Consider the following 12,899-nt stretch of genomic DNA (forward strand, 5'->3'; position numbering starts at 1 on the left):
AAGGAGCAGGTTAACATAAGAATGCTTACAGTTACCATGCATCAAGTACCAAAATATGTGATTGTGAGGTCTATTTCAGCCAAAATAGCTAAAAAAAAAGCTAACATGCTAACAGTAAAAATGCCTCAAGTGCTAAAAATATATGACTGTGAGGCATATACCTGCCAAAATATCTTGAGAAGCTATCACGCTAACATTAACAAGCAAACAGTTAACATGCGTCAAATACCAAAATAGATGACTGTGAGTTGTATGCCTGCAAAATTTGCCAAAAAAGCTGGTATGCTAACAGTTTTAACACACCTCAAGTACCAAAATATAAGACTCCCAGGTTTAAACCTGCCAAAATATCAGAAAAAAAGCTAACATGCTAACGTTAGCACGTTAACAGTAAACATGCATCAAATACCAAAATAGATGACTGTGAGGTGTTTACCTGCAAAATGAGTCAAAAAAGCTGGTATGCTAACAGTAAACATGCCTCAAGTACCAACATATAAGACTCCGAGGTTTATACCTGCCAAAAATAGCTGGAAAAAAAGCTAACATGCTAAGAGCAAACATGCGTCAAATACCAAAATAGATGACTGTAAGGTGTATACCTAAAAAGTTGGCCAAAAAAGCTGGTATGCTAACAGTTAACATGCCTCAAGTACCCAAATATAAGACTCCGAGGTTTAAACCTGCCAAAATAGCTGAAAAAAAAAGTAGCAGGTTAACATAAGAATGCTTACAGTTACCATGCATCAATTACCAAAATATGTGATTGTGAGGTTTATGCCAGCCAAAATAGCTAAAAAAAAGCTAACATGCTAACAGTAAACATACCTCAAGTGCTAAAAATATATGACTATGAGGGGTATACCTGCTGAAATATCTTAAGAAGCAATCCCGCTAATATTAGCAAGCAAACAGTTAACATGTGTCAAATACCAAAATAGATGATTGTGTGTTGTATACCTTCAAAATTTGCCAAAAAAGCTGGTATGCTAACAGTTTTAACACACCTCAAGTACCAAAATATAAGACTCCCAGGTTTAAACCTGCCAAAATATCAGAAAAAAAGCAAACATGCTACTGTTAGCACGCTAACAGTAAACATGCATCAAATACCAAAATAGATGACTGTGAGGTGTATACCTGCAAAATTAGCCAAAAAAGCTGGTATGCTAACAGCTAACATGCCTCAAGTACAAAAATATAAGACTCCGAGGCTTATACCTGCCAAAACAGGTGAAAAAAAGCTAGCATGTTAACGTAAGAATGCTAAAAGTTACCATGCATCAAGAACCAAAATATATGATTGGGAGGTGAATAACTGCCAAAATAGCTACAGTATAAAAAAACTATCATGTTAACATTAGCATGTTAATGGTAACTATGCGTCTAGTACCAAAATATATGACTATGAGGTGTATACCTGCAAAATTTGCCTAAAAAGATAGCACACAAACGTGCGTCAGGTACCAATACTCTCTACCTGCAAAAATAGCAAAAAAAATAGATACCCCAAAACCCCAAAAGATGTTAAACTAACTTAAGCATAGAGTATTTTGACTTTGGAAAGGTTTGAATCGGTTGGGAAATGTGGGCAATGCGGGTGACCTGGAGGATTGAAAGACTGTGCATCCTGAAATTCCTGCAAATGTGAGAATTTTTCCAGAAATTAATAACAAAAAAGGTAGCATGCGTGTCTTGAATGAGACAAACATTTTTGCAAGTGCAGTGGTTTGAGTTGAATGAAAAATGTCAGAGAAGAAGGCGGATGAAAAACAGGGCGGAATAATAAATGACATCTTATGTCTGAATACTTTTCAGCATTCAGACAAAAAGTTATCAACTATTAGCCCGGGATCAAAATAATTTTTGAAGTATTTGACTCCTGCTATATTACAGCCAGTAGAGGGCGAGCTTGGTCTTCATAGGCTAAGTTTTATAGAACAACAGAATGAAAGTTATTGTCTATTGTTGTTTATTGTCTATTGTGAGCGAACTGCGGTGCTGAATTTCCCCCAGGGATCAATAAAGTACTTTGTGTTCTATTCTATTCTATAAGTTTGTCAAAAAAAGTTGGCAAACGTGCCTGTTTAAGCGCACAAAAAATGTGGGCGTAAGGACAGCTAATTAACTTTTTCTGGACGAAATAACTCAGTCAGAGACGATTTACTGACTTTTCCGCCATCTGTAAGGACAAAATTTTTTTTCAAAAGGACAATTTTTTCATTTTGCGTGGTCAAAAGTCAACTTGTGCTTTATCACCAAGTCACTATCACTTTATGATTAGTGATGATACTTTGTTGTGTTACATCACAAATGGGATCATCCCTAAAAGGCACTTTACCTCATCTAAAAGTGTCTTTTCATGGCTTGTCCTCTTTAAAGTACTTGTTGAGAAAAAACGACGCGTGCGTTTGTATCAGAATCTTGGAAAGTGTCCATGAAAAAACTGAAAAAAAAATTAGATTTGTCTTAAGTCAGTTTAAAAAAAATACAGTAGTGGTCAAAAGTTTACATACACTTGTAAAGAACATTATGTCATGGCTGTGTTGAGTTTCCAGTAATTTCTACAACTCTTATTTTTTTTGTGATAGAGTGATTGGTGCACATACTTGTTGGTCACAAAAAGAATTCATGAAGTTTGGTTCTTTTATGAATCTATCATGGGTCTACTGAAAATCTGACCAAATCTGCTGAGTCAAATTGACATCTTTTTTTTTACCAAGATGGCACCGCTCTATTGGCTGCTGTTGGCAGGAGCTTTTTGCATCCTTCCTTATGTGTTTCCCTCTGGTTTTCACATGTTTTCTTTGAGTTTTTTCTTTGCCTTTTGGTTGGGGACTCTCTGGGACTGTGTGACAAGGGATGGTACTTTTCTGACTTCTGCTGTGTTTTTTTGTGAACTTCTGGATCTGCCTCCCGGGAGCCTTTTGGCCATGGAGACCGGCTGCTGGGTCTCTGCCACACCAGAGTCCGTTTGGAGAGACTGGAGGAGATGTAGGTGTAGAGACAGGGCTGTGGAGCTGGCGCTGAGCGCCGGGATGGATGGGCTTTACAGGGTCTTGGCTGAATGAACAGGTATCGGACACTTCGGTCTCCTTAGACCAGGGGTCGGCAACCGAAAATGTTGAAAGAGCCATATTGCACCAAATATACAAAAACAAATCTTTCTGGATCCGCAAAAAATTAAAAGCCATATTACATACAGATAGTGTGTCTTGAGATATAAATTGAATTAAGAGGACTTAAAGGAATCTAAATCAGCTAAATTATAGCTACACATGAGGCATTATGCAAGATGTACATACAGCTAGCCTAAATAGCATGTTAGCATTGATTAGCTTGCAGTCATGCAGTGACCAAATATGTCTGATTAGCACTAATTAGTAACATCAACAAAACTCACCTTTGTGCATTCACGCACAACGTTAAAAGTTTGGTAGACAAAATGAGACAGAAAAAGAAGTGGCATAAAACACGTCCTAGAGAATCGGAGAAAGTTACATGTAAACAAACCACGGTGCGTTCAAGGACTGCCAAAATTAGTAGGACAAAACAGCGCTCGCCAAATACTCGAATCAGTGAAGCATGTTTAATACAAACAGTGTGCTTTATAACAATTAGGGAGGTTTGTGTCATGTTTGTCCTCCTGCAGAAACCATATTAAAACAAAAATGTATTTTTTTTTCCTTCTTTTTTTTCCATTTTTCATACATTTTTGAAAAAGCTCCAGAGAGCCATTAGGGCGGCGCCCAAGAAATACATGCGGCTCTAGAGCTGCAGGTTGCCGACCCCCGCCTTAGACGAATCCATGCGTCTCGCTCATTCTTGCGGACTGGACACTGGCCGAGAGTTGTTGGAGTCGAATCTCTTGCTTTGTTGGGTCGGCTCCTGTCTCTGGCCATTCTCCCCCCACCTCAGCAGACAATGGCATGGAACACCGCAGAGGCCAGCACAGTGTATATGTTTTTTTATGATTTTTTTTTATTTTTATTTTTTATTTTTTGTTGTTTTACTTTCGTGGCTGTGTGTAGAAGTGACTGGTTGCATCAGCTCTGCTCTTTTAATGTCTTTAAAGTCCTTTTTGTTCTTTGATGTTGGATGTTTCCCTCTTACACACATGCCTATGTGTGCTATGGCTAAGAGTTGTTTTTTCTTCTTCTTCCTTGGCTTCAGTCTGGACCCCCTCTCCAGGGGCCCAGTCATTGACTGATTTTTTCTTCTCACCCCACTTCCTCCCTGTTTCTCACCATTTTTTTAAGGGGCGCCAGAAGTTGGCAGACCCGTCAGCGAACCTGTTCTTACTCCCTGTAATGTTTGTCTGCTCTTGAATGGGATTGTGCTGAAAATGTTAATTTCCCCTCAGGGATTATTAAAGTATTTCTGGTTCTGATTCTGGGCTTCACGGTGGCAGAGGGGTTAGTGCCTCTGCCTCACAATAAGAAGTCCTGAGTAGTCAGGGTTCAATCCCAGGCTCGGGATCTTTCTGTGTGGTGTTTGCATATTCTCGCCGTGACTGCGTGGGTTCCCTCCGGGTACTCCGGCTTCCTCCCACCTCCAAAGACATGCACCTGGGGATAGGTTGATTGGCAACACTAAATTGGCCTCTAGTGTGTGAATGTGAGTGTGAATGTTGTCTGTCTATCTGTGTTGGCCCTGTGATGAGGTGGCGACTTGTCCAGGGTGTACGCCATCTTCTGCCGGATTGTAACTGAGATAGGAACCAGCACCCCCCGCGACCCCAAAGGGAATAAGCGGTAGAAAATGGATGGATGTATGTATGATTCTGATTCTGATGGACTTGTTTCTTCAGCATTGTCCACATGTTCAAGTCAGGACTTTGGGAAGGTCATTCTAAAACCTTAATTCTAGCCTGATTTAGCCACTCCTTTACAACTCTTGACGTGTGTTTGGGGGTCATTGTTCTGTCGAAACACCCAACTGCGCCCAACACCCACCCTCCGGGCTGATGATTTTAGGTTGTTCTGAAGGTAATCATTGTCCCATTTACTCTATATAAAGCACCAGTTCCATTGGCAGCAAAACAGGCTCCAAACATAATACTACCACCACCATGCTTGATGATAGGTTTGGTGTTCCTGGGATTAAAGGCCTCACCTTTTCTCCTCCAAACATATTGGTGGTTTTGTTAAAGGCCTACTGAAATGAGATTTTCTTATTCAAACAGGGATAGCAGGTCCATTTTATGCGTCGTACTTGATCATTTCGTGATATTGCCATATTTTTGCTGAAAGGATTTAGTAGAGAACATCGACAAAAAGTTCGCAACTTTTGGTCGCTAATAAAAAAGCCTTGTCTTTACCGGTAGTTGCAGACGATGACGTCACAAGTGTGGGGGCTCCTCATGTCCTCACATTGTTTATAATGGGAGCCTCCAACAAAAAGAGCTTTTTCGGACCAAGAAAACGACAATTTCCCCATTAATTTGAGCGAGGATGAAAGATTTGTGGCTGAGGATATTGATAGCGAAGGACTAGAAAAAAAAAAGGCGATTGCATTGTGAGCGATTCAGATGTTTTTAGACACATTTACTAGGACAATTCTGGGAAATCCCTTATCTTTCTATTGTGTTGCAAGTGTTTTAGTGAGATTAAATAGTACCTGATACTCGGAGGGGTGTGTCCACGGGTGTCTTGACGCCAGTCTCTGAGGGAATTAGTCACAGCAGCAGCAGCATGACAGAAGTTCCGCTGATCTCCGGTATGAGGCGACTTTTTACCACAATTTTCTCACCGAAAACTGCCGGTTCACATGTGGTCGGGATCCCTATTCGCTTGACCGCTCTGATCCATAGTAAAGCTTCACCTCCATGAATTTTCAACAAGAAAACACAGTGTGTTTGTGTGGCTAAAAGCTAAAGCTTTCCACCTCCATCTTTCTACTGTGACTTCTCCAATATTAATTGAACAAATTGCAAAAGATTCAGCAACACAGATTTCCAAAATACTGTGTAATTGCGTGATGTGAAGAGAAGACTTTTAGCCGCTAGTGGTGCTGCGCTAATATGTCCCCTCCAACTCGAGACGTCACACGCACGTGTCATCATACGCGTCTGTAACGATCTGTCACTTACTTTCTGATAGTTTTTCGTGTTTTGTACTTTATTTCCTGTTCAGTGCTCTTATTTTGTCATACTTCCTGTTTACTCCGCTGAGCACTGTTTTTGTCACACTCGCCGTTGATTGGCAGCGGTCCTCAGCTGCTGTCAATCAACATAGGTCTATTTATGTTTCACTCGAGCACTCCTCAGTGCTCGAAGTTAAAACCATGTTGGGAACATCTCCATGCAAGACTGCTTTCTGTTTATATCTTTTACTTTGATGAAATTAAAATCATCTTACCGGCTTTCTGCTCTCCTGGATTTTTGCATACTTGAGGTCACACAACTGCAGCCATGCGACACCCCAACAGCGTCATCATTCCGCGACGTTTTCAACAAGAAACCCCGCAGGAAATTTAAAATTGTAATTTAGTAAACTAAAAAGGCCGTATTGGCATGTGTTGCAATGTTAATATTCCATCATTGATGTATAAATGATCAGACTGCGTGGGAGGTAGTGGTGGGTTTCAGTAGGCCTTTAAGTTAAAAGAAAAGTACCAATGAGTGTCACACACACACTAGGTGTGGTGAAATATGTCCTCTCCATTTGACCCATCACCCTTAATCACCGCTAGGAGGTGAGGGGAGCAGTGGGCAGCAGCGGTGGCCACGCACGGGAATCATTTTCGGTGACTTAACCCCCAATTCCAACCTTTGATGCTGAGTGCCAAGCAGGGAGGCAATGGGTCCCATTTTTATTGTCTGTGGTATGACTCGGCCGGGGTTTGAACTCACAACCTACGGATCCCAGGGCGGACACTCTAACCAGTGGCCAAACAGCCCAATTTTTTCCAACCCAACTCAATTTTTTACATACAGTACGTATGCGTACCCTTAAGGCAGTGGTTCTCAACCGTTTTTCGGTGATGTACCTCCTGTGAACATATTTTTAGTTCAAGAACCCCCTAATCAGAGCAAAGCATTTTTGTTGAAAAAAAAAAAGAGATAAAGTAGTAAAATACAGCACTATGTCATCAGTTTCTGATTTATTAAATTGTCTAACAGTGCAAAATATTGCTCATTTGTAGTGGTCTTTCTTGAACTATTTGGAAAAAAAGATATAAAAATAGCTAAAAAGTGGTTGAAAAATAAACAAGTGATTAGATTACAAATTAAGATTTCTACAAATAAAAGTAATCATCAACTTAAAGTGCCCTCTTTGGGGATTGTAATAGATATCCATCTGGATTCATGAACTTAATTCTAAACATTTCTTCACAAAAAAAGAAATCTTTAACATCAATATTTATGGAACATGTCCACAAAAAAATCCAGTTGTCAACACTGAATATTGCATGGTTGCATTTCTTTTCACAGTTTATGAACTTACATTCATATTTTGTTGAAGTATTATTCAATAAATATATGTATAAAGGATTTTTGAATGGTTGCTATTTTTGGAACATTTTTTAAAAATCTCACGTACCCCTTGGCATACCTTCAAGTACCCCCAGGGGTACACGTACCCCCATTTGAGAACCACTGCCTTAAGGTATGTAGAAAGTTTGGTGGCGATTCAAATAAACACCCTAAAGTTACTCTAGAGCTGTGTGAGAAATGTCAAGTCAATACAAACGCCACTGTGTGGAGTATTTGTCAGAGAAAAAACTGACCATGTATGTTTTGACACATTTTCACCCTTTAGTGTGTTTGTATTCCAAGTAGGACGTTTAACAAACTCTGAATCCAAACCTAAAATGGGAAACTGAGTGTCATAACAGCTGATCTGAGTAGGTTCAAGCAATTCTGAGGATGTTGACTCTTGAGTTAAGACTACAATAAAAAGCTGTAATTATTGGACCAATCATACCATTTATCAGAGCAACTTGGGACAGAAAATTTCGCATTTATTTATCCAGCTGGAAGTGAAAGTGTTAATATGCGTTTATGGTTAGTATGAACACTTCTTTTATTCAAAGACAATTTTTCTTTGGCAGCTTCGTCACAGATGACCATGCTAATTTACGCTCTTGTGTCAGACACTTATTTCAATTTGATGTTCAATTATTTTTTTTCATTTATTGTTTTTAATTTTGTATTGGTACTTTAATTATTATTAATAGTTTATTGTTTTGTTTTGTTTTAAATAGTTTTGTCAGCCTATTTTAATCAATTATTTGTAATATATTTTCAGTTTTAATGAGTGTTGTAATTATAAAATGCACTTATTTAATTATAATTTTCACATTTTAACTTGATGTTTTGTTGATACGGTACATTCAGGTTTGTTGACAAGGCCTAGCACGGCTGTACAATACAATTCTTGAGTGACAGTCCCTGTTGCACTTTGCACAAACATGTGTAGAGACTTCGTCCCGCTCCTGCTGTGCAATGGTATTTGCAGCACGTTTACTCCTGTCTCTCTTCTCCTCTGCGAGCTGGCCTCTCCTCAAATCAGCTTCTGCAATACCCCGTCCATCCGCTTGACGCCAGACATTTCGGTTCTCCGCCTGTGTCTCCCAGCTGTCTAGAGGAATATTACACGCCTTCAGATCTCTCTTGCATGCGTCCTTGAACCGGAGGGAGGGACGAACAACACGTCTGGAGCCAGCAGCTTGTTGTCCATACATAATGTCCTTGGGAAGCCGTCCGTCCTCCATCCGCCGAACATGTCCCAGCCATATAGTCCTGCCAACTAATACCAAGGATACGTTTGATGCACCGCATGTGGAAAGCGTTAAGTCGATGCTCTTGTCTCATGTAAGTAGTCCAGGTCTTGCTTCTGTAAAGCGCTGAGAACTCAGGCCTGATAAACTCGGATCTTTGTATGTTTAGTAAGAGCGTTGTTTTCCCATACTCGTTTTGCTAGTTTAGCCATGATGGTATTTGCCTTTCCAAGCCTCCTGTCAAGTTCAACATCAAGCGAGAGTTTATTGCTGATTGTCGAGCCTAGTTATATAAAATTATCTGCTACTTCAAAGACAATTGATACAGTAAAATAATACCAGACTGAATTGGGAGATATATCTCGGGCGTTTGAATGCAATACTTTAGTTATTAAACATTTTCTATATTTTCTAATTGACACAAACATAAAAATAAGGAATTTTGATATGAAATAGAATCTCATTTTAATCAAAGTGAAATTCCACTAGTGAAATAAACACATGGCGGTAGCTAATAATAATAAGGTCAATGTCATGTAAGTCAGTACATTCTCTGTAAATTATTTGCCACTTGCCAAGATTTTACATTTTACTTCTAGAAATGTATGTATAGTTCTAAAAGCTATTTGCCTATTTTTAGTAATTGACTTTATCATAATCTTATTTTTAGCACACATTGGTGTGCGGTCAGGGCCAGCAAGGCCTTCTCTGCTGGCCTAACATAACCAGAAATCATGATCATAATTAAAGATAAAAGTACTTCTTTATTTACTTTACCTATATAGCTAAACTTATTAATATTCTCTTCATGTCATATTATGCTCATTCCAGTGCTGTTATTTTTAGGTTAGAGTTTTTATCCAATCAGAATTCAGCTAGCTTATGTTGCCATGCTGTACCAAATCTGCCCGAGGCCTTCAGAATCAACAATGCAGGCGTCTAAGCACTGTAAGTGAACGGGCACATGGAGTTGATAGACAATTGCGATACCCAATCAGATCACGAGTTATCATCAGTAAGGCCTTGCTGTGATAGGAGAGTATCCAATCACAAGTTGTGAAAACAGGAAGTGGCACCATGCGAGCCATAAAAAGCCACAGAAAACTCAACGGTGCTCGCAAAGAAGAAGAGCAACATGTTGATTAGGTGGCAGATGTATACAAACCCCGTTTCCATATGAATTGGGAAATGGTGTTGGATGTAAATATAAACGGAATACAATGATTTGCAAATCATTGTATTCCGTTTATATTTACATCTAACACCATTTCCCAACTCATATGGAAACGGGGTTTGTATTTGCAAGGCCGTTTTCAAGAAGGATATTTAAGAGAAACTACATCTTGTGAGACGAGGTCGGTGGACACCGGAAGCTATTCCAGCGGTAAAATGAATCAACCGACTACGACCAACTACAAGCGGTACCAGTGGCTGATACGGCGTCGAATATGTGCTAATAATTGTGAGTTTGAATATTTTATTTCTTACTTTTGTCACTTTTTTTTTTTTATGCAATTCTTTTAATTTTGACATTATTAAATATGTTTTAATTCCTGAAGTGGGTTTATTGATTTTTAAATGCGCCGAAAAATAAACCGTTTTGTACACTATTGAGGGTTTTCAATTCCCAGTAGCGTGCAAGTGTGTTTCTGTATAGTATCTCCAGCCGTGTTCATGTGGTGACATAAATTACAGGTATTCTGAGGTGAAGTCGGACTAAGTAGGACATCACTGATGGCCTAGGTGAGAAACGCACAGCCCGCCACTGTGAGCATGTATAATTATAGTTTGTCTATTCTACTTTAAAAAATGTTAAGATTGAGAAAATAATTATTTAAATAATAAATATTGGTTTTCTCCGCAGAAAATTTGGTTTAATGATTTTGCAACATCCCAAAGATGCATAATTTAGGAATTGCAAGTTGAATAGTGCTTTTTTTTTTTTTTTAGAATAAAATACTTTTTTTATTCTTAAAAGTCCTGCTAATTTCTAGATATACAACTCTTTTAATTTAGGATGTCACATCAAGTAAAATAAACGATTCAATTCAATTGAACTCAATTTACTTCAATGTATTGTAATAGTTACAAAAATCAACACAATTAACACCGCGTAGTTCGATGCAAAGTGCCACATGTTTCTAAACCCCCATAAGTAACTGAGTGTAAATATTTAACGGATCAAAATTTTACAATTTTTGACGCCCTTGCAACGTTGTAACCAATACATGGAGACTGTGACAAGAGTGCAGCAATGCATGAGTCTACTTTAGAGCCATTGGTGGCGAATGCGGTTTTTGTCCATGAAAGGGTGTCAGTCAGAGGGAGGTGGGGGAAGAGGGAAGTGGGGCGGGGGGCTTGTGTTCAGCAGCCTTATAGCCCGAGGATACGGACTGTTAGACAGTCTTGTTGTTCGGGCCTGTATGGACCTGTACCTTCTGCCTGAGGGCAGCAGGTGGAACAGATGGTGGGCAGGATGTTCTGCGCTCTTCTCAGACAGCGAGTAGTGAAGATCAATCAATCAATCAATCAATCAATGTTTACTTATATAGCCCTAAATCGCTAGTGTCTCAAAGGGCTGCACAAACCACTACGACATCCTCGGTAGGCCCACATAAGGGCAAGGAAAACTCACACCCAGTGGGACGTCGGTGACAATGATGACTATGAGAACCTTGGAGAGGAGGAAAGCAATGGATGTCGAGCGGGTCTAACATGATACTGTGAAAGTTCAATCCATAATGGATCCAACACAGTCGCAAGAGTCCAGTCCAAAGCGGATCCAACACAGCAGCGAGAGTCCCGTTCACAGCGGAGCCAGCAGGAAAACATCCCAAGCGGAGGCGGATCAGCAGCGCAGAGATGTCCCCAGCCGATACACAGGCGAGCAGTACATGGCCACTGGATCGGACCGGACCCCCTCCACAAGGGAGAGTGGGACATAGGAGAAAAAGAAAAGAAACGGCAGATCAACTGGTCTAAAAAGGGAGTCTATTTAAAGGCTAGAGTAAACAAATGAGTTTTAAGGTGAGACTTAAATGCTTCTACTGAGGTGGCATCTCGAACTTTTACCGGGAGGGCATTCCAGAGTACTGGAGCCCAAAATGAAAACGCTCTATAGCCCACAGACTTTTTTTGGGCTTTGGGAATCACTAATAAGCCGGAGTCCTTTGAACGCAGATTTCTTGCCGGGACATATGGTACAATACAATCGGCAAGATAGGATGGAGCTAGACCGATGGAACTGATTTGTGGAAGAGGTGTCCCAATGATTTTCCCACGTCGCTTTGTCCACTCGTTGAAGTGACTGTTGGTCCGCTCGTGCTGCTTTCGCTGATATATTTCTGCATCTAGACATAGTGGTGTAACTGCTCTTCTCATCTAGCTTACACTGCAAAAAAGTCTCTTGTGCATCTACAAGTGTGATAATGTGTGCCCTGGGCAGTTTGTGTAACACATCTTCAAGTGTCGGCATTATATAGTGAGACCTCCTTAGGGCCTAATTCAATGACTTAGGATCTATGCAGATTCTTAACTTCTCTGGATGTCTGATAATCACCATGTTGCTAATCTATTCAGTAGGCTCTCTCACTGAGATTAAATTGCCCTCTTTTTCATATTTGTCTAGCTGAGCCTTGACTGCATCTCTGAGAGCCACTGGGACATTACATTGAGAAGCCTGCACTGGGGTTACGTCAGTATGTAACTCAAAATGAACATCCCCTGGGAGCGACTCAACTGGCTCATTGAAAACATCATAAAAAGTCTACACAAGGTGCTGCCTGGTTAGTGGCTCTGAGCAACTATGCACTACCATAAGCAGCTCCTCTGGAATGATGACGTGCATTAAACCTAAATGCTCACTTGTTTCACCTGACAACAGGGGTCTCTGCCCATTTCTTACTATCTCAAATTGTAGCTTGTGAGCTTTTCCCCTCACTAGACACTCTGTTCGGAATACGCCTATGGATTGGCCCAAATACAGTACTAATTTGGTCTGGCTTTGTGGTAATTTAGCCTCTGGAGCAAGTCTCCGCTTGTCTTTTATGCTCATAACATCACAGATTTCCCCTAAATGTAGCTGACACCTCTGAGACCCTCTATTCATTTCTATGTTGGCAAACTACTTCTTCCCCTGACCTGAATTGCCCCTATGCACTCTGTTGTGTATATGT

General features: G+C 40.1%; 1 protein-coding gene across 11 annotated transcripts in view; it reads left to right on the forward strand.

The window, feature by feature from the left end:
* The window catches only part of unc93a (unc-93 homolog A), a 112,011-nt gene that overhangs the window by 74,481 nt on the left and 24,631 nt on the right, over window positions 1–12,899 (forward strand). The window contains exon 1 of one of the 11 annotated variants that reach the window (XM_061900885.1): window positions 2,705–3,075. The exons of 8 other annotated variants lie outside the window; for them this stretch is intronic. In XM_061900885.1, coding sequence (XP_061756869.1) covers window positions 3,068–3,075 — 8 coding nt within the window. In that variant the 5' untranslated portion in view covers window positions 2,705–3,067. Of the gene's footprint in view, window positions 1–2,704; window positions 3,076–8,626; window positions 8,819–12,899 lie in introns of those variants that run through there. 2 more of the 11 variants (XM_061900883.1, XM_061900890.1) reach the window with 2 other exon arrangements.

This window comes from Nerophis ophidion, linkage group LG05 (genome assembly GCF_033978795.1).
Source record: "Nerophis ophidion isolate RoL-2023_Sa linkage group LG05, RoL_Noph_v1.0, whole genome shotgun sequence".
Taxonomy (NCBI): Eukaryota; Metazoa; Chordata; class Actinopteri; order Syngnathiformes; family Syngnathidae; genus Nerophis; species Nerophis ophidion.